This window comes from Carcharodon carcharias, chromosome 14, assembly GCF_017639515.1.
Source record: "Carcharodon carcharias isolate sCarCar2 chromosome 14, sCarCar2.pri, whole genome shotgun sequence".
NCBI classification, from domain to species: domain Eukaryota; kingdom Metazoa; phylum Chordata; class Chondrichthyes; order Lamniformes; family Lamnidae; genus Carcharodon; species Carcharodon carcharias.
In genome coordinates this window covers 45,760,199-45,780,874 of record NC_054480.1, presented here as the reverse complement: position 1 = coordinate 45,780,874, position 20,676 = coordinate 45,760,199, and the positions used below count along the sequence as shown (strand labels likewise).

At 43.0% G+C, this 20,676-nt stretch overlaps 1 protein-coding gene across 1 annotated transcript in view; it reads left to right on the top strand.

The window, feature by feature from the left end:
- Window positions 1–20,676, top strand: part of LOC121287484 (cadherin-4-like) — a 729,269-nt gene that overhangs the window by 586,999 nt on the left and 121,594 nt on the right. The window contains exon 5 of the mRNA XM_041205414.1: window positions 2,467–2,622. Coding sequence (XP_041061348.1) covers window positions 2,467–2,622 — 156 coding nt within the window. The remainder of the gene's footprint in view (window positions 1–2,466; window positions 2,623–20,676) is intronic.

The window sequence follows — 20,676 nt, the reverse complement described above, 5'->3', positions numbered from 1 at the left end:
GCAGCTCTCGGTGGGCTAGACTTCCGCCCATGGGGTCCTTGATCCTGGGGGCAGGCCCATTGTTGGCCAGGCAAGTACCTGGGTAGAAAAAGATGCAGTAAGCCTTCCTGAAAAGAGACAAAGTGGGGTACTTGCCAGCTCTCTAGCCGGTGGCTGAAACCCCTATCTCCTCCACAAGATTCAGGATTCCAACCTAAAGGGAAAAATACAAAAATTACAAAAGAGTTTCTTCATATACATTTCACAATACTGAAGGGGTCCTTAAAGGAGACTTTACAGGCATAAATTTGAACATTGCTGAAAAAAGAGACATGCTGTAAAAGCTTTGCATCTTGCACTTATCAGAACAGATGCAACAATAACAGTTTGACAATCTTATGCCTGTCCTGATGAGTGCAAAACCAAAAGTTTTTACAGCATGTCTTTTTTTTAGCAATACTCAAGTTTTCTAGATAGATATAGTTGTAAATATATTAATTTCCATTTTATTTATGTCAATGAGCAGTTTATGCTCATGTTTGAGGTGAAAGATGGAATGTTTAAGATCCATTATATATTAAAGCATGACTATTTAATAGTTAATTATTTGAAATATTTTCCTTTCTCCTTGTTTCTAAATTGGATACTTTGCCGTAAGGCAGGAAGACTTCTTCCATTTATATAATGGAACTTGTAATTAGCATGATTAAAAGACAGTTAAAAATATTAAAGTTTATAACCCGATCTAAATTGTTCAGCTGGCACTGAAACACACAGTTTGTAATATCATTCAAAATAAAGAGCAACTCCTGGCTGAATTGGGAGTGGAATATTCCAGTTGAATGAATGGCCTGAATTCCCATTCCCGAGGCGGGTGCTCCAAATCAGGGAAATTACTGCCTCTGGAAAAATTTCCCTGAATTACAGGATCTTTGAGACCTGCCAGAATCCATTGTAGGGGGTTCCGGTTTAGGATGGAGTCCTACCCCTGAAAGGAAGTGGCCATGGGCTGCTTTAAAGATTTGCCTCTGTTTTCTCTGACTTCAACCCAGTTGTTTTCCTAGGCCCTCTAGCCCTCACCCCTCACACCCTCTCACCACCCTGCATAATCCCCATACCCATAGATGCCAACTCATGCCAACCCATGCTGCCTGCCTGCCCCAATGGCCTCTGATACTCTCCATGCCAACCATTGGCTCCTTATAGCTCCTATGCCAACTTGGTGCCAATTCATGCCCTTTGTTACCTCCATGGGCAACTGATCTATGCCAGGAGACCCTTTGCCCTTATATCTTCCCTGCCAAATCACCCAGTATCCACCATGGGCAGAGCTCAGGAGTGATGCTGAGATGGAAATAAAACAAAGTTCTATTTGTCTATTGCAAATGTATGTAAAAAAAAAAACTCCCTCATTCATGAAAACCCATTCTATACATTTATATCCCCTTAAATACTTAATCCCTTATAAAAACAAATACTTTTATTCAGTACCCCATCAAAGACATTAATCCTTTAATAACCTCTTCGAGCTGCCAATCAAGCTGTGAACATTTAACTGTTTCCCTGTCACCCCCCCCACCCCGCACTGTGTTCATAATAGGTTGTGGAAGGACATCAAGCATTAATAATGCTATAATGACACAATTTAGGGGTATGTTAATAAACAGCTATTGAAATTGCTGGTACAGATTTTTTTTCAACATTCACAGACACAGTCAAGCAGCTTATTATCATTTTTAAAGGGCTGGCCATTTAAATAACTTGACAGCTCTACAGATATTATCCACTCTCCATGACCGTTTACAACTTCTCTAAAGATTCATAACTCTCACACTGTGGTGCAAGGCCCTTGTTTCAGTGAAAACGGGGCCAGTTCGAACTCAGTACTAAGTTCAAATGGCATTGCTGAGTTTAGGTTTCCCAGACGTAGGAGTTCTGTCCTGCCCCAATTCCTTCCGGCCCTCCACCCCTTCCCCCCCACCCCATGATGGAAATAGTTTCTGCTGGATATGAGGACTTCGGATCTGGTGTCCATCTCCCACTTCGGATACATCGCCGAGTCTCCACAACTCCGTGAAAATCCAAACCAATGTTTGGTCAATTTATCAATTATTTACAAATTTTATTAAGTTTAAAATCAATTCAGCTGGTGAATTTATTGTCATAACACCGACTATTTCCAATAAATATTTTTTGTTTCGCAGTGAATGATTCAACAGTGTAATAAAAAGTTGGCCACAATTTTCCAGCTCCCCCTCACCACCCTCCCCCTGTGGCAGGTTCCCCCACGGCGGCGCCAGCAAGCCATTGACATCAGCAGGACCAGAAGATCTCACCAGCACAGAGGGCTGGAAAGTTCTGGCCATTGTGTATTATAAACTAATTTGCCACTCCACTATAGTCACTTAATACAGTCATCAGATAATTACATCACCAAATAGTACTTTTTATAAACTGTCAATCTTTCAAAATGTGTTTAACTTTCAGATTCGATCAGATAAAGACAGGGAGATCCAGATCCGATACAGTATCACTGGACCTGGTGCAGATCAGCCACCCATGGAGGTCTTCAGTATTGATCAGGTTGCCGGTAAAATGCATGTCACAAGACCCCTGGATCGTGAGGATATTGCATCTTTTCATGTAAGTGTCCACCCTTTAATTTTATTACTTCCTGCATTTCAAACTACCTTTCATGCTGGTAAACTAAGAACAGAAAATAATCCTATTTCTTGATAGTTAAAAGGAATATATCAGTTGCATTAAAATTGCTGAATCTTGCTGGAAGAGCACTAATTTTAGGAGATTTTATTCTGAAAATAATGTGGTAATTGAGCTAATATATGAGAGCAGTTTGATTTTTCAAAATGGTCACAATATTAAGTTTCCCATATTGATGTTGTAGATGAATGGTAACATGTCTAATGCCGAATTTAGACTGCCGTGAAAAATTTGCCAATCAGCATCTATTAATTGCTGATCAGTTTTGTTTAATAATATTAGATCTAACTGCCGTAGACATTCAAAATGTTAGTGTCTTTCGGTTACAGTTGGTCTTGTGCCTTTCATGTTTTCAAGATTAGTCCTTAGACTTTTCTTCAGTTGAATGTAAATAAATAAGATGTAGATTGTAATTTTTTTTAGCACTCAGAAACATTACAGCCCATTGGTTCAGAGCAAGTCAGCAAGGCCCAACAAACAGCAGTGAGATAAATGGCCAGATTATCTGTTTTATTGATACCATTAAGAGATACATATTGGCTGGGACGGGAGAAGAACTCCCAAATCTTCTTCAGATAGTGCCCTGGGATCTTTTATATCCATCTAACAGGCCTCAGTTAAACATCTATGTTAGAAATGCTGGAGAGAGGAGCTCAGAGTCATTGTCCTGATGCCAGAAATGAGAGCTCTAGCTGCAGAGTCTTTTGTTTAGAAATTAGAGCAAATATTACTCACAAACAAAACATAATGTAAACACAATGGGAAATCTCATGTTATGGTTGCTGAGCTCATTAGAAGAGTAGCCAAACCCTTTATTTACCTAATTTTGCAGTAAATTGGTCTGATAATTTTACCTCCAGCTCTTAATCATTACATTGTATACTTCCTATGACTTTTAGGTTTTGTTTACACTAACTTCCATTAACTGAGAATTACAGAGACTCACTGCCTCCATGGAGAGATCCACAGCTTTCTGTCAGAACCTGCTGTCTAACTACATTAACGGGAAAGGGTAAATGCAAAACTGGTTGATTTATTAATAAAAGATCTGAACTGCATAAAATATACACAAATTTCTTGATAACTCCCAAGTTGTACAAAAGGCGAATGTTCCAGATACTGCCTGCTTTCTGTAAACACTGGTGGTTATTTTGGTGAAGGGTGAAAAAAGTGCTCAGTGAGTGCTGTACTTATAAGACACATTTGTTTAAAGGTCTGATTTTAGCTGCAATTCTAATTGCTAATTCCCATGATTTGAAATGGCCTGGTGGCACTAAAACCTGTAGGTTAGCACTCAAGCATTGATATGTGGGCTCCATGCACCCACTTCTACTGGTTGTGTGGAGTGTTCCAGCTGCCACACAACAGCAGGTTTCAGGTTGGCACTTGGACCAAGTCAGAAGGTGCATTGTGTACAGACACAATACTGGTGGTCTTGGAGGTCCAGTCAAGGAGGGATGACCTGTATCCGCAGTGGGCAAGAACCCCTCATTGTTCCCTTTGCCCTCTGTCCCTCTCCCGTGCAGCATGTGCCGCCCTGCTTGGTCTTATGTTCTCCTCCTAGTCTTCCACCAGATCAAGGGAAACCCTCACAAAGTGCCCCTGACCAAGCACTCACTTTCTCCTAGAGAATCCTATAAGGTCTCCAATAAGGTAGAGTAGTGCATCATTCACTCTCTTCAGATGAAGTCCTCAGAGAACTTCCAAAATAAACGTTGATCGAGCGTTAGTGAAGACTTGATTAACAGTTGCACGAAGTCTCCAGATGTGTGTCAAAAGTCCTCTGTAACCTCCAGTAAAAGCTGAGTATGCCTTTAAGCAGCACCCAAAATTGTCAGCAATGATTTGTTTCCTTCTGTTTAGTTGGTTGCTGTTAGGAGAGGATGCTGTTTGAGGCTCTAACCACTAAAATGTTGTGCTTAATGAGCATTATCAAGCAAATTAATTGGCAATCAGCCCTTTAATGATCCTTTAGGTGGCTTGGCCTAGTGTGGACTTCAACTCCTTTACCAAGATAGCGTCTTCTGATTAAACACAAACTAAACCAGTGTTGCAGCTGAAGAGCCCGCCTTGGCCAACTTATTGACCCTTTAGCACCAAAGCATAGGCCCCAACTACCTTTTAATTACAAAATCCCTCCTCAGCTCAAATTAGAACCTGAATACAAACTCACTTAGTATAACTTCTCCAAATCCCTCATCCGAAATATTGCACCTCCAACAATTCACTCCCACACTGCACTAGAATATGAGACGAGATTGCATGCTCAAATCTCTGCAGATGTGCTTGAACCTGCAACAATCTGACTTGAGCATTATTTAATTGAGAGAATACAGCCCCCTTGCTAATTGCCTTGGAATCCGTTGGTAGTTTTCAGGAAGGACTGATGTGCACAAAAAGAGGTTCAGACAGAATCAGTTTGGTTAGAGATAAAGATATCAAGAGGATTGTTTAATTAGCTGGGTTGTATCACAGAACCCCTAATTCTGGGTGGGAACTTGAAGATGAAATCTGTGGGCAGTTCAAGGACTTGAATAGGAACAGAGAAATAATTGTTCTAAATTTTAATCTCAAATTGAAAAAGAGGGCATATTGGAGCTATAGGTATGATAAAAAATAAAAGACAGGGATAGAGATAAAGAAAAAGACAAGGAAATCAAAGATGGAGTTTGAGATAAACTCAGTAAAGAACGAAGATTTGCATTTATATAGCATCCTTCGTGACCACCGGACTTCTCAACAGCAGTTTACAGCCAATTTAGATACATTTGAAGTGTAGTCATATTATAGGAAACAAAGCAGCCAAGTTGCGCACAGAAAGCTCTCACAAATAGCAAGGCGATAATGATCAGATAATCTGTTTTGGCGATGATTGAAGGACAAGTATTGGCTAGGACACTGGGAATAACTCCCCTGCTTTCATTTAAAATAGTGCCATGGAATCTTATAAACTGACATTAGAAGACAAACAGGGCCTCGGTTTTAATGTCTCATCTGAAGTACGGCACTCCTGACAAAGCAGTACTCTAACAGTGCTGCACTGGACTGTCGGCCTTAATTTTTGTGCTCAAGCCCTGGAGTGAGGCTTGAACCCACAACCTTCTGACTCAGAGATGAGAGCATCACCAAATTATTCTAAAAATACACTTGTAGATAGGTATGGGTAATGCTGGAAAATAGGCCAAAGTACTGAAATCTCTAAACATGCAAACAAATTATAACATACCCTATAGGTCAACCTAGAAACCTATAGAAGCCTAACAAAGCTGGCCAACAGCTTCAAGAAACTGACCACTCAAAGGCAGCCCTCAGACAGGCTGGTGATATGCAGTTACTGTAGGGCATGCCCTTCTTTCAGCTTAAGCTTCAGGTTAACTGACCAGTCCATTGCTTGTAAGCAATGGCAGGGAGTTTCCCTCACTTCTTGTAGATAAATCCTATGATCCTGAGGGAAATGGAGAAGAAATCATAGAGGCCCCTAAGAAATATATTTCATGTTTCAATTGAAGCTGGATATATACTGAGGGCTAGAGAATAGTCAATGCAAAACCCAGGCCCAGATTGTCATCCTGTGTCGAGTTCGTCATTTTGGGAGATTTCCCGGCTTTAAAAATGTCCACTCACAACTTTTCAGATGGGAGTGGGTGGGCTGAAACAGGAGTTGGAGTGCATGACATGGGACAAATGCACAGGCTGCTGGGTTTGGAGGCGGCCTGGTTGCAAGGCCTGCATCCATGCACTGACATTATATTTAGATAAATAATAATAAAACAAGAGCATCTCTCCAGCCCTCATTCCTCACCTCCCTCACCCCCACACACTCCCTGTGCCCCATCCATGCCAACCTGTGCCAACTCATGCCCTCCTATCCAGCCCCATGGCACCTATACCCCCTATGCGAACTTACTGCATGTCTACGCAACCCCCATTGCCGCATATCCCCATGCCAACTTGATGCCAACCCATGACCCACATCCACCACACTTTTCCCTTATCCATTCCATGCCAACTCATCTAATATCTTTGGACAGTTCCTTGACAGCTTTTACACTTCCTGGATTTGACAGCTTTGACAGGTTTGATGCTTCCTGGATAGCTTTGAAAGGTTTGACAGCTTTAACACATCCTGGATAGCTTTGACAGCTTCTTGACAGCTAGATAGCTCCTTATCATTTGCTTGATAGCTGGACAGTTCCTTGACAGCTGGAATGTTCTTTGAGAGCTTGATAGTACCAACGATTTTGTGCTTTAAAGTATTAATAACACTTAAAAGTGTTAATTAAAAGTGTTAATAATTCTTTTAGCAACCTCAAATGGTGCCTTAACTCTCCCAAAAATGTCCCTGGATCTTATCCAAAGGATACCTTACCTCCCCGGTTATCCAAACACATCTATAAAATTGAGACCTCCTCTTAACTGTTTTATTCTGCACATTCTGGATTCCACTTCCCTGTTCTTCCAAAACCCTGGTTCAGTGGAGGTAGATGGTGCTTTAAATGGCTAGCTAGGTCTGTGAGTCACATATGCGTGAACCCTAACCTTACTTCAGCCCCACCCCTGTGAAGATGGGAAATTCTGGGTTCAGGGACGGGGGACTTTGAATTTTTGGCCATTTCTGGGGTGGCAAAAATCCGGGTCCCATTTTCCGCAAGGGAGTCGGAGCTAATCCAAATAATTACAGGCCAGTTAGTTTGACGTTTGTGGCAGGAACCATTCTGGATTTTTTTATTAAGGGGTCTTGGAATGTTAAGAAACCTTTGTTGGGAACAAACTGCAGCCGTAAAAGTTGAGAATTATCTAAGCAATTTTGTGAAGCTTAAAAGAGGCTTTAGACAGGACCTCAACTGGATCAGACCGGAAAAAAAACATGGGGCAGAATTTTCCGTCCTGCGGGCGGGTATTTGCCTGACCCAAATGGGAGTGAAATAGTGTGTGATGACATCAGCTGAGCGTCCCGACGTTGTGATCTTTGGGTTGGCAGGTGCGCATGAGAGGCGGCAGCCCGCCCACTGATAATTAAGGGGCCAATGAAGGCCCTTAAGTAATTAAGCTCATTTTCACTACCCACTCAACCATTCGGTTGGTGGGCAGGTGAATAGGTCAGGCAGCTTTTGCATTTTTAACAAAACCTCATCCACGGGCAGAATGAGGTTTCCAACGGTAGCTAAAAAAAAACAATAAAATTTTTAAATCATTTTTTACATGTCCCTCTTAATGTGACTGAGTCACGTGTGGGGACATGTTTTATATCATATGTAAAAAGTTTATTTTTCATTTTAAACCCCTTCAGCTACCTGAGGCAGCTCTGTGCCTTAAGGGAGCTGTCAGTGAGCACTCCCCCATGCATGCGCACACTTCCGCGCTTCGCTCCTCCTGCTCTTAGCACGTCTTTCATGCTGGCTGGCCGTTATTTGGTCAGCCTAGTGTGAAATCACGGTCGAAGCACAATCGTCGGTGGCAGTCAGTCTTGCGGCCATTCCTGGGCCCGCCCGCCGTGCCTGCCCGACGGGGGCAAAACCCTGCCCATGGAATACTAGATTTTATGGTGAGAGATTATAGAATGCAAAAATTGAGATTTAATGGTGAACCTAGATGAAATCTTAGTAAGGCCACAGCTGGAGTATTGTGTTCATTTTTGGACTCCTTGCGTTCGGATCTACATTGTGGGATAGAGCAGGTACCAATAACTTACTGCCTGGTATGGAAAGCAATAATAAAAGAAAGACTTGGAAAATTTTGGCTGTATTCATCAAAACAGAGAAGGTTACAGAGTGGTTTGATAGTGGTGTTTAAAATGAGAAAGGAATGGGCAAGGGTAGATAAAAACAGATTGTTTCAAGTGACTGATAGAATTAGAACAAGAAGGCATAGATATACGATTAAATGTCAGGGATTTAGGACAAAGAGCAAAATAAGCTTTTTTTACATGGTGTTGTGAGACTGTGGAATGCACTACTAGAGTTAGCAATATTTGAGAATCTGTTAGATGGTAGAAGGAAAGGGGAATAAAGGGATTTGGAAGGGTAGGCAGGGATTAGAGCTGTTGCTTATGAGGGGGATAAACACCAGTATGGACTGATTTGGCCAAATGGCCTGATTCCATCTTGTAATTTCTATGCAATTCAAGGAATGTTTGCCATGCAGCTTTGGCATAATAAAGAATGTGTGCAAAAGGATAATGATTGTGTACAGAGCTTCACATGGTACCTCCCAGAGGGTGAGGTAGTTCCCAACTAACACTTGAAACAGAGGTTATGGACACCAGAAAAAAATGAGTGCAAAAAATGAGCAGCTCATGCACCTTTGCCTTGGCTCTGGTGTTGGCAAACAACTTCTTCATATGCAGTCAAGCAGGAAGGACTAGAACGACAGCAGTGACACAATTGACAGGTCCCTCGGTGTAGCTTCCACTCCACTTAGGCTAATTATAACTCCCAAGTAAGGCCACACTTCTTTAATGCACATGGTTTATCACTTACAATTCCTCAGAAATAAAAGGAGCAGTGTATCTCACATATTTGTACAATGCACATGTGCATAATTAATCCACCTTTTGGCCACCGCCACACTTTGCTCTTTAATGTTGAGCTACATGCCTTGACCCGCTTCTGCTCCACCAGGTTATCTGATTTCTAATAAAGCTTGTTACAGGCTAAACTCTCGGGGAAATATTTTTGTATGCAAGCAACCTACTCCAGTTACCATCAGGGATGCAGAAATCAGGACAGGCGGAAAGGGCTGCACAACACATTGAGAAGGCATTGTCATAGTGGCATTGCTGTTGGACTAGTAATCCAGAGACCCAGGGTGGTGCTCTTGGGTTCAAATCCCACTATGGAATTAAAAATCTAATGATGACCATGAAACCATTGTCAATTGTTGTAAAAACCCATCTGGTTCACTAATGTCCTTCAGGGAAGGAAATCTGCCATCCTTACCTGGTCTGGCCTACATGTGACTCCAGACCCAAAATCAATGTGGTTGACTCAACTGCCTTCTGAAATGGCCAAGCAAGCCACTCAGTTGTATCAATCCACTAAAAAGTCTAAAAAGAATGGAACCAGACAGACCACACAGCATCGACCTGGGCACCAAAAACAACAAGGCAAACTCAGCCCTGTCGACTCTGCAAAATCCTCCTTGCTAACATGTGGGCTTGTGCCAAAATTGGGAGAGCTGTCTCACAGACTAGTCAAGCAACAGCCTGACATAGTCATACTCACAGAAACATACCTTAAAATGCCCCACACACCCACCATCACCATCCCTGGGTATGTCCTGTCTCCCATCTGCAGGACAGACCCAGCAGAGGTGGCGGCACAGTGTGTAGTCGGGAGGGAGTTGCCCTGGGAGTCCGCAATATTAAGTCTGGAACCCATGAAGTCTCAAGGCATCAGGTCAAACATGGGCAAGGAAACTTCCTGCTGATTACCATGTACTGCAGCAACCCCCGCAGCCCCCCCCCCACCCCCCCCTCCGCCTCAGCTGATGAATCAGTGCTCCTCCATGTTGAACATCACTTGGAGGAATCACTGGGGGTGACAAGGGTGCAGAATGTACTCTGGGCGGAGGACTTCAATGTCCATCACCAAGAGAGGCTCGGTAGCACCACGACTGACTGAGCTGGCCGAGTCCTAAAGGACATAGCTGCGAGACTGGGTCTGCGACAGATGGTGAGCGAACCAACAAGAGGGAAAAACATACTTGACCTCATCCTCACTAACCTGCCTGCCGCAGATGCATCTGTACATGACAAGTACTGGTGGGAGTGACCACCGCACAGTCCTTGTGGAGGTGAAGTCCCGTCTTCACGTTGAGGATAGCCTCCCATCGTTTTGTGTGGCACTACCACCATGCTAAATGGGATAGATTTTGAATAGATCTAGCAACTCAAAACTAGGCAACCATGAGGTGCTGTGGGCCATCAGCAGCAGCAGAATTATACTCAGTCACAATCTGTAACTTCATAGCTCGGCAGATCCCCCACTCTACCATTACCACCAAGCCAGGGGATCAACCTTGGTTCAATGAAGAGTGCAGGAGGGCGTGCCAGAAGCAGCATCAGGCATACCTAAAAATGAGGTGTCAACCTGGTGAAGCTATAACACAGGACTACTTGCATGTCAAACAGCATAATCAGCAAGTGATAGAGAGAACAAAGCAATTCCACAACCAACAGATCAGATCTAAGCTCTGCAGTCCTGCCATACCCAGTCATGGACAAACAACTCACGGAGGAGGAGGCTCCACAAATATCCCCATCCTCAGTGACGGTGGAGCCCAGCACATCAGTGCAAAAGTTAAGGCTGAAGCATTCTCAACAATGTTCAGCCAAAAGTGCCGAGTGGATGATCCATCTTGGCCACCTCTGGAGGTCCCCAGCATCTCAGATGCCAGACTTCAGCCAATTCAATTCACTTCATGTGATATCAAGAAATGGCTGAAGGTGCTGGATACTGCTACGGCTATGGGCCTTGACCACATTCTGGGAATAGTACTGAAGATTTGTGCCCCAGAACTTGCTGCGCCTAGCCAAGTTGTTCCAAGAAGCTATAACACTGGCATCTTCCTGGTAATGCGGAAAATTGCCCAGGTATGTCCTGTACACAAAAAGGAGGACCAATCCAACCCAGTCAATTACTGCCCCATCAGTCTCCTCTCCATCATCAGTAAAATGATGGAAGGGGTCATCAACAGTGCTATCAAGTGGCACTTGCTCAGCAACAACCTGTTCATTGACGCACAGTTTGTGTTCCGCCAGGGCCACTCAGCTCCTGACCTCATTACAGCCTTGGTTCAAACATGGACAAAAGACCTGAACTCCAGAGGTGAGGTGAGAGTGGCTGCCCTTGACATCAAGGCAGCATTTGACCGAGTGTGGCATCAAGGACCTCGAGCAGAACTGAAGTTTGTGGGAATCGGGGGAAAACTCTCTGCAGGCTGGAGTCATACCTAGCACAAAGGAAGATGGTTGTAGTTGTTGGAGGTCAATCATCTCAGTCCCAGGACATCACTGAAGGAGTTCCTCAGAGTAGTGTTCTAGGCCCAATCACCTTCAGCTGCTGCATCAGTGACCCTCCCACTATCTTAAGGTCAGAAGCGGGATGTTCACTGATGATTACACAATGTTCAGCACCATCCATGGTTCCTCAGATACTGAAGCAGTCCATGTTCAAATGCAGCAAGACCTGGACAAGTGGCAAGTAACATTCACGCCGCACCTGCCAGGCAATGACCATCTCCAGAAAGAAAGAATCTAACCATCACCCCTTGACATTCAATGGCATTACCATCGCTGAATCTCCCCTGTCAAAATCCTGGAAATTACCATTGACCTGAAACTGAACTGGACTGGCCATATAAATACTGTGTCTACAAGAGCAGATCAGAGATTAGGAATGCAGTGGCAAGTAACTCAGCTCCTGACCCCCCAAAGCCTGTCCACCATCTACAAGGCACAAGTCAGGAGTGTGATGGAATACTCTCCACTTGCCTGGATGAGTGCAGTTCCAACAACACTCAAGAAGCTTGACGCCATCCAGGACAAAGCAACCTGCTTGATTGGCACCCCATCCACAAACATTCACTCCCTCCACCACCAATGCACAGTAGCAGCAGTGTGTACCATCTCCAGGATGCACTGCAGAAGCTCACCAAGGCTCTTTAGGCAGCATCTTCCAAATCCATGAGCACTACCATCTAGAAGGACAAGGGCAGCAGACACATAGAAATACCATTCCCTTCCAAGCCACTCGTCATCCTGACTTGGAAAAATATCGCCGTTCCTTCACTGTCAGAGGGTCAAAATCCTGGAACTCCCCTGCTAACAGCACAGTAGGTGTACCAACACTACATGGACTGCAACATTTCAAGAAGGCAGCTTACCACCATCTTTATAAGGGCAATTAGGGATGGGCATTAAATACTGACCTAGCCAGCAACACCCACATCCCATGAATGAATTAAAAAAAAACATTCTTGCTTTTCTTGCAAAATTGGGACTATGGTGTGATATTTAGAGAACGAGAATGATTTTTGCATTAATATCTTTACATTTCTTGTGTCTTCTAATTAGAAGGCACATACTAAGTTGAATGGAGTGGAAAGAGCAATGCAAAAAAAACCTTAAAGATGGAGAAATTCAACTTGATTTGCTTATTTTGGTTTAAAATGAATGACAGGGTCAAATTTTGGGCAGTAACTTCCACAGTTAATGTGCCCTGCAAGTGTGTTTGTTACCATATTGGAAGCAGATGCCTTTTGGATATTATGCATGCCTGCCTGAAACTAGCGTCCAACATGTTACATGTGCACTTCTAGATCCAGATATCAGTTGTAGGATCCTATTGAAAAATTCAAACAGAGATGGGTGAAAAGTTGCTGTTCAAGCTAAGTCTAGTTATACGAGTCCTGAACAGCCTAACCACTGATCCTTAAAGGGGCCATTGGAGGCAACTTCAGAAATGGTCACAAAACTGGTTCCACAAATACTGTTGCTGGCCTGTGCTTGTACCCACCCTGACTTTTCCTCCAACCTCTTCACAGAAACTTTGCCCCCCCCCCACCCGCGCAACCTATCTAGCGGCCAAGTCCATATTTCCAAAATTCACCAGGCCCTGATTGGGATGTGGCATCAGGATTGGTGTCCACAGCTGGACTGTTTCCTTGCAAATGGGGCCTGATGCCAAATTAACCCAACATGGACCTGTGCAGGAAGCAATCCCCTCATTGACTGGGTGCCCAATTTGGAAACCAGTCAAATTGCTTACCACAAATCTACAAATTACAGATGTTGATAAAAACTGATCACATACAATGGGGAACAGAGGAAAATTTATATTCCAGGACCAGGTTAATCCCCAATTTGTGAGTGGCAAATGTTAATTAAATGAGGCACCCCATTAAATGTTATGCTTTTGGTTTGCAAACACACAATCTGGTGCATTGATGGGATCAAGTCACTAGGAAGCTATTGAATAATAAAAAAATTACATTTTCACATTAAGATGTGGGAAAACATTTAACCAAGATGGTTACCTAATGTTTAGCTTCACGGAAAAAAAATTCACATTTCCTTTCAAAGTTCTTAAGGGACGAAAATAGAGCCACATAAAGAAAATTGCAAAATAAAAAGCACTTTAGGCTCTGAGAATGCTGTGAATGAGTTTACTGGCCTGGGCATGTCTTCAGGGGGCAGACAGTGAACATGTTCATCGAGCTGTGACTCTCCCTCTTTGACACCGTTTTACACATCAGAGATTGAGCTGATCGTGTCCAGGATACAACTACATCAATTTTTACATGCTTGCCATATACTTGGAACCTGGCATCTTAGTAAAGGTGTTTATTCAGTCAAATGAGCAATTACAAAATAAAAGCTGCTTCCTCATCCAAAATGGGTATTGGATGGAGGAGGTAAGTAAAAATAAGATTAGAAAAAGATGTTTTCATTAAAAAGACAAAAAATTCAAAAGATGGGAAAGGATATATTTGTCAGTTTTCATTCCTTTGAAACACCCGGGCAGGTGGGACTGAGTGCAAAAGCAATATCCTGATTTTCTTACACTGCTGAGATGGTCATCATACAGGGAGGATTGAACTCCCTGCTTCTAAATTTGCACAGGTTTCCTTCCATTTAGTTAAACTTAAGGAAACTTTAAATGTATTTAAATGTAATGTACTGCCTCTGGCATTTGTTCCTATCTGCCTGATTCCCTTTTGTACATTGTACCACAGCAATAAAAAAGAAATTCCAGCCTCCGATATCTTGAGTTCTTTTAGCCTTTGGAAAATCTGCTCCTTTACTAATGGCCTCACAGTTCAGCCTGTGTTCTAATGTCTTTTGCCAATAGTTTGATATTGGAACACAAACTAGTAGGTGTGTTTAATCTTTTCTCACCCGAGTAACAATGGAAAATGTGTTTGGACTGTGAAAATACTAATCTACAGAAATGTGTGCACAAGTGGAAAAACTTAATGAAGTTAGTTGCTTCTGTGAGGAAATGATATAGAAAAGGAAGCATTTTAAGAATTGATTTACATACATTTACATATTTGTTGCAATTCAATTGTAATTAAAGTAACACTTTGCCTTATCAAATGGAGACTGATAGTGGGAATGATTGAGCTGAAAATCCTAAGTAAAGGGAGTGTTCAGACAATACTGTGCATCACTAGTTTGAGAGTCAATTTCTTTCATCTAAACTGGGAATAAGATCATGAACATTTTACTTATGGACACCACCACTAAAATTATTTACCAATAATATATCATACAGAAGATGGGAGAGTTTAGATTTATCATGATGTCTTCCTGAATATAAATTTCTTGACTTCTGATAGATGTTCATAAATTGAAAGCACACTAGTTCATTACCAATTGGAAGCAACATCAGAGGCAATGAATACTGAATTTGTTAATGCCGTTGTTGTGTTTTTTGTACATTTAAAAACATTAACCACAGTGTAACAGACAACAATAATGAGGCTGCCATTTTAGATTGCCATCTCCAACAGCAGCAGTGCACAATGAATATATGTAAATATAAGTTCTTCTGTCAAAATGCAGTAATAAATTTACCATTGTTCAGTAGGTTATGAACGAGGATGAACAGCTTGACTAACCAACTAAACCTGCAGACTCATCCTTATATCAACTTTCATGCCGTCACATACAACACTCTGTATTGCTGTCCATCCCTGAATAGTTAATTTGTCACCTCAGTAACTTAATGCTTTATTAGGTTTTCAGCAAACTCAATGTACAACTTTCTCTCCTCTCAGGCTGCTATATTTCAAACTGGACACTCAAGGAACTGTCTGTACATCAATAAATACTGACATGTCACTTCAATAACTTAAAGTTATGAGACCTTCTGTCATCAGACTCTACATTTCTTATGAAGAAGGGTTCATGGGAACTAGTCATGTGTAAGCAGACTTGTCCTCTAAATAAGTTAGGGAAGCTCAATGAGAATTTCACAGTTTGATGTAGTGTTTGTTCAATGAATATATATTTTTCTCTTAAAATATTTTACTTGGTTCCAGTTCAAGGTCACACTGCACCATTGCCCAATGAGCAGGCCACTGCTAGATGAATGTTGATCAGGATGTCAGAAGGTTTGCAACATTGCTGCTACATGGCCTGACCTTGGTTTATTGCACCCCTCCCCCCCTTCCCAGCAGGGGAGTACATTTTCTGCTTAATGCCACATGGCATAGCTGAGATAGGCAGAAAATACGCAGGGAGTCCTATGACGTGGAGCATTAAGAGACTAAAATGTAGCACCTGCTAAGTTGGGCTCCTTGCATGATCCTGGACTCCCCTTAAAATCGTCTTGCTGTAAAATAAAGGTACAAAGTGTAACACAAGGGGCGGGATTTTCTGCACCCACCAACCGCCGGGATCTTCTGGTCCCGCTGCAAGTCAATGGAATTCTGGCTGGGGCGCTGCCTCACCCACAGCAGGGCCGGAAAATCCCGGCCTTGGTACATGTTGGTGTCCTTTTGCATTATTGTTAGGAAATAGGAACCTGTGACTAAGTATGTTCTAATAATGGATATATTCTAGATTTAATTCCCCAGACTGTTCAGACACTGATTACTGTGAGATGATGCAAATGAAGGGTGCATACATGCCCATGGGGAGAAAGCAGAAATTGATTTGCAACTTACATTCCTAGTCCATCTACCCACCCATCTTAGTTGCCAGAGCAACTCTGGCTGAGGACTCACAGAACATTTTCTCTCTGTGTCTGTCATAGTTGGTGCATGTACTTGGACTATGGGGCGGTAATTATAGAGCATATATTTGTTCCATTTTTTTAAGAAAAATTGAGGTCTGAAATTTCCTTTGCTGTTCATACGGAAATGATATTTATGCTGCACCACCAGTAAAGTGATAGCAGTGGAACAGGAGCTGTTCTGAAGAAACTACAGATTGAAAAAAATTCTCCTGGAAACTGGAGAGGGAAACTTTAGGAAGGAAAGTCTGCTACTTGCTCATGCACGCCTAGTTTTATGTTTTTGGTTATTCGGTTTGCTTAGTCCGACGAACCTAGCTTGATATTAACACATTAGTTGGTGCTTGAAACAATATAGGCAGAGAGACCGATTAAACAAACACTGGTGGTTTATTGGTAATAAGAACAGAACACTAACATATTAACACCACTAACACTTCGATCACCTCCAGCTCTAGACTTCCAGTTATCCAAGAAGCCCTTGCTGTGTAGTACTTGGTCAATACAGTTACATGGTCAACTCGCTACATTTTATTAAAGGTACACAGTGCTCCACTTTACCACATTTTCCCTGCATCCCCCCCACCGCTTCACTTGAAAGTACAATTGACGAGCATCACAACATCTCAATTATTTACATGAATAACTATTTATAAGACAAGTCTCTCAAGAGACTTCCTCAGACGTGTCAAGCTTCATAGCTCAACGGCCTCGGCTGGTTTTTCAGAGACCCCCTTCTCGGGTCAACTGCCCACCAGGCTCTTCAGTGGAAGTGGGCAAGTTTGTTGGGTCTAGCAGCCCCCACAGGTATTTCCAAATCATGTGGCACTTCTTCCACTCAAACACAAATGATGACGGCATCCCTTCTTGTGAGACTGTCTCTCTTCTCTGGAGATGATCCACGTGTCGCCTAATTATTCGGCCATTTACCAACACATTATAGGAGAGAGGTCCTGTCATGGCACTCACTTCGCCTAATAGCCAATTGGGCTGATCTCCAAAGTTCTTCGCAAGAACTGTGTCTCCCACCGTGAAATTTCTTTAATAATTATGGCCATCATGTCTGGCCACCTGGACCTCTTGGCTCCCCTCCAACCTTCCCTCTAAATTTGGCCTGATAAGTGTTAGACTGGTGCAGAGACATCTCTTCATTAGTATTTCAGCAGGGGCAATACCAGTGGTCGTGTGTGGCGTTGTCCCATATGTGAACAGGAACCGTAACAATCTGGTGCTGATGGAATCCACATCCAGCTTTTTCATCCCGGTCTTAAAGGTTTGGACTGCCTGCTCAGCCAAGGCTTTAGAGGCGGGGTGGTAAGGCGAGGTTTTAATATGAGTTATTACGTTAGGGTTTGCAAACCTGTGGAACTCCCCGCTGGTAAATGCAGTCCCATTGTCTGACACAAGCATCTCTGGTAACCTGTGCACTGCAAAACTCTGTCACAATCTATGGTGGCAGCAGACATGGGTGACCGGACTTCGTAGACATGCACCCACTTGAAATGGGCGTCTATTAGTAAAAGGAACATTGTGCCCTTCCTAATAGCACTGTGGGTGTACCAACACCACATGGACTGCAGCGGTTCAAGAAGGCAGCTCACCACCACCTTCTCAAGGGCAACTAGGGATATGCAATAAATGCTGGTCCAGCCAGCAAAGACCACATCCTGTGAATGAATTTAAAAAAAAAGGGCCTCACATAATCGACCTGGAAGCGCACCCATGGCTGCCCCGGCCATTCAGCAGGGGTGCAATGGAGCTAAGGGGGGGAGCTTTTGTACCCGCTGGCATTGAAGGCAACCTTTGACTAGGGTTTCGATGTCTGCTTCCATCTCTGGCCACCACAAGAAGCTGCACGCGAGCATCTTTGTCCTACTAATGACAGGGTGAGCACTATGTAATTTGGCTAGTAATGGCCTTCACCCTCTCGGGGGCTGGATAACCCTTGCTCCCCAGAGCAATATGCCATCCTGGCAGGTGAGCTCATATCTGCGATTGAAATAAGGCTTCATGTCATCAGACTTTGGCTCGCCTGACTATTCATTCAAGCCCTGCTCCCGGACGTGAAATAAAGTGGATCTCGGCTTGTCCACTGACAAATTTGTTTGGCCTGGATGGGGGTTTGGGGGGGGCGGTGGCATGACTCCAAAAGATTTTGCACTAAGACAAATTCCTGTGGTATTGGAACCTTCACGTTGTTATCTGGGAGAGGGAGGTGGCTCAGTGCTTCAGCATGTGCGATCTGGCTTCCTGATCAGTGAATAAAAATGGATTTGTAAGCAGCCAGTATCAGTACCCACCTCTGGATGTGAGCAGATGTGATGGTCACAAATTCCCTAGCACCTTCTTCCAACTCTATCCGCTGGTAGACGTGGCTCATGTCGAGTTTTGAATATTTGGTGCCCCCTGCCAATTTTGAATATAATTCGTCAATCTTCGGTATCAGGTGTCTATCAAGTTTGGCCACTCTGTTTACAGTTAACTTATAGTCACCGCATAAGCGAACACTTTGGTCTGGCTTCAGCGTGGGTACTATGGTACTGCCCACTCGGAAAATTGCACCGGTTGTAAGATACCCAACTTTCCCCAGCCTGTTTATCTTGGTCTCAACCTTGTCCCATAAAGCATAAGGGACTGGTCTGGCTCTGATAAATCTGGGGGTTGCATTAGGGTCTACGTGGGTTTTAGCTTGTAGCTCACGAATCCTTCCTAGCTCATCACTGAAAATGGAAGTGTACTTTGGTAACAATTTCTGTAAGTTTCTCGTTCCATTGCAATTTAATCTTTTTGAGCCAGTTGCGACCAATTAAACTGGCGCCCGCCCCAACTACTACTATAAGGGGTAAATTTGCAGACTGATTCCCATACTGCACCAGGTTTGACATATCCCTTTCACTCTTATTTCTTTGCCTGTATATGTTTTTAATTTAGTGTCCGATTCTTCCAAACTTAAAGGATGTACTCCTTTATTCAAGTGTCTGAATGTATGTTCTCCTATGACAGACATTGATGCCCCAGTATCGACCTCCATCTTGATGAGCTGTTCATTGACTTTAATGACTGCCTGGATTGGCTCAGTTGTACCCACTTTCAGGTTGTATAATGAATAGATGTCAGATTCTGCTTCCTCTGGTTCTTCACGAGACAGGTTTCGCAATTTCTACCCTTGTTTTTAAAATGTTGTCTCAGCCTATCTTGACAGTGCTGCATTATGTGACCATTGCGGTGGCAGAAAAAACAATTGATATTTCTGAACTGTCGATCAACTGCAGTTTTCCTGGATGCATTTCTGTCATTAATGTCGTGGGTTTTCACTGTAGTACTGTTCTTCAATGGTCGGTACATAGTGGGCGTTCCCCACCTTTCTGTGGAGTCTGACGTTTTTGAGCCTTTTGTTACCGGCGTTTCCCTACCTACAAGATGGACGGTGCCATTCTGTGTATCTTTTATTACCTCCAAGTATCTAACATCATTTACTATGGCTGTCGCCAATTCTAGTGCTTTATTGTTGCCTAGATTAGTTTCAGATAGCATTCGCTTTTGAATAGCATTGCCCCCGATTCCACATATCAGTCAGTCTCTCAACGTGTCATTAATTGAAGTTCTGAACTCAAAATGTTCCATTAATTCCTTTAAAGCAGCTACATAGCCAGCGATAGTCTATCCTGTAAGCCTATTTGTCGAATTGAATTTAAAACGCTGCATAGTGACAGGGCTTTGGCTTCAGGTGTTTTTTTTTTACAATATTTACTAACTCATCGAAAATCTTCGCATCGGGGGTGTTTGGTGATGTGAGGCTGCGGATCAGCCCATACATTTTGCTCTCGTGCGTGGACAAAAAAAATCACCCTCTTCTTGTTCTCTCCTGCGATGTTGTTGGCGGTAAAGAGGAACACTAGATGTTCGACATAATGAGACCAGTCATCAGAAACGGGGTCAAATGGTTCAAGATGCCCAAACCACAGCATACTTGATGACTAAGGAGACTGCACTTTCGAACAGCTTTCAAGGCAGTGGCAAAGTAACGTAGCTGTCTTATTGCAGCTTGCTTGATTGCCCTCAATTGGTCCGGTTTTTCCTCGTCGCCAGTTTTATGTTTTTGGCTTTGTTGCTTTGTCCGGCAAACGTTATCTGTACCCTTGAAATTAGCACATTAGTTGGTTCTTGAAACAATGTAGGCAGAGAGACCAATTAACTGAACAAAGACTGGTCGTTTATTGGAACTAAGAATAGA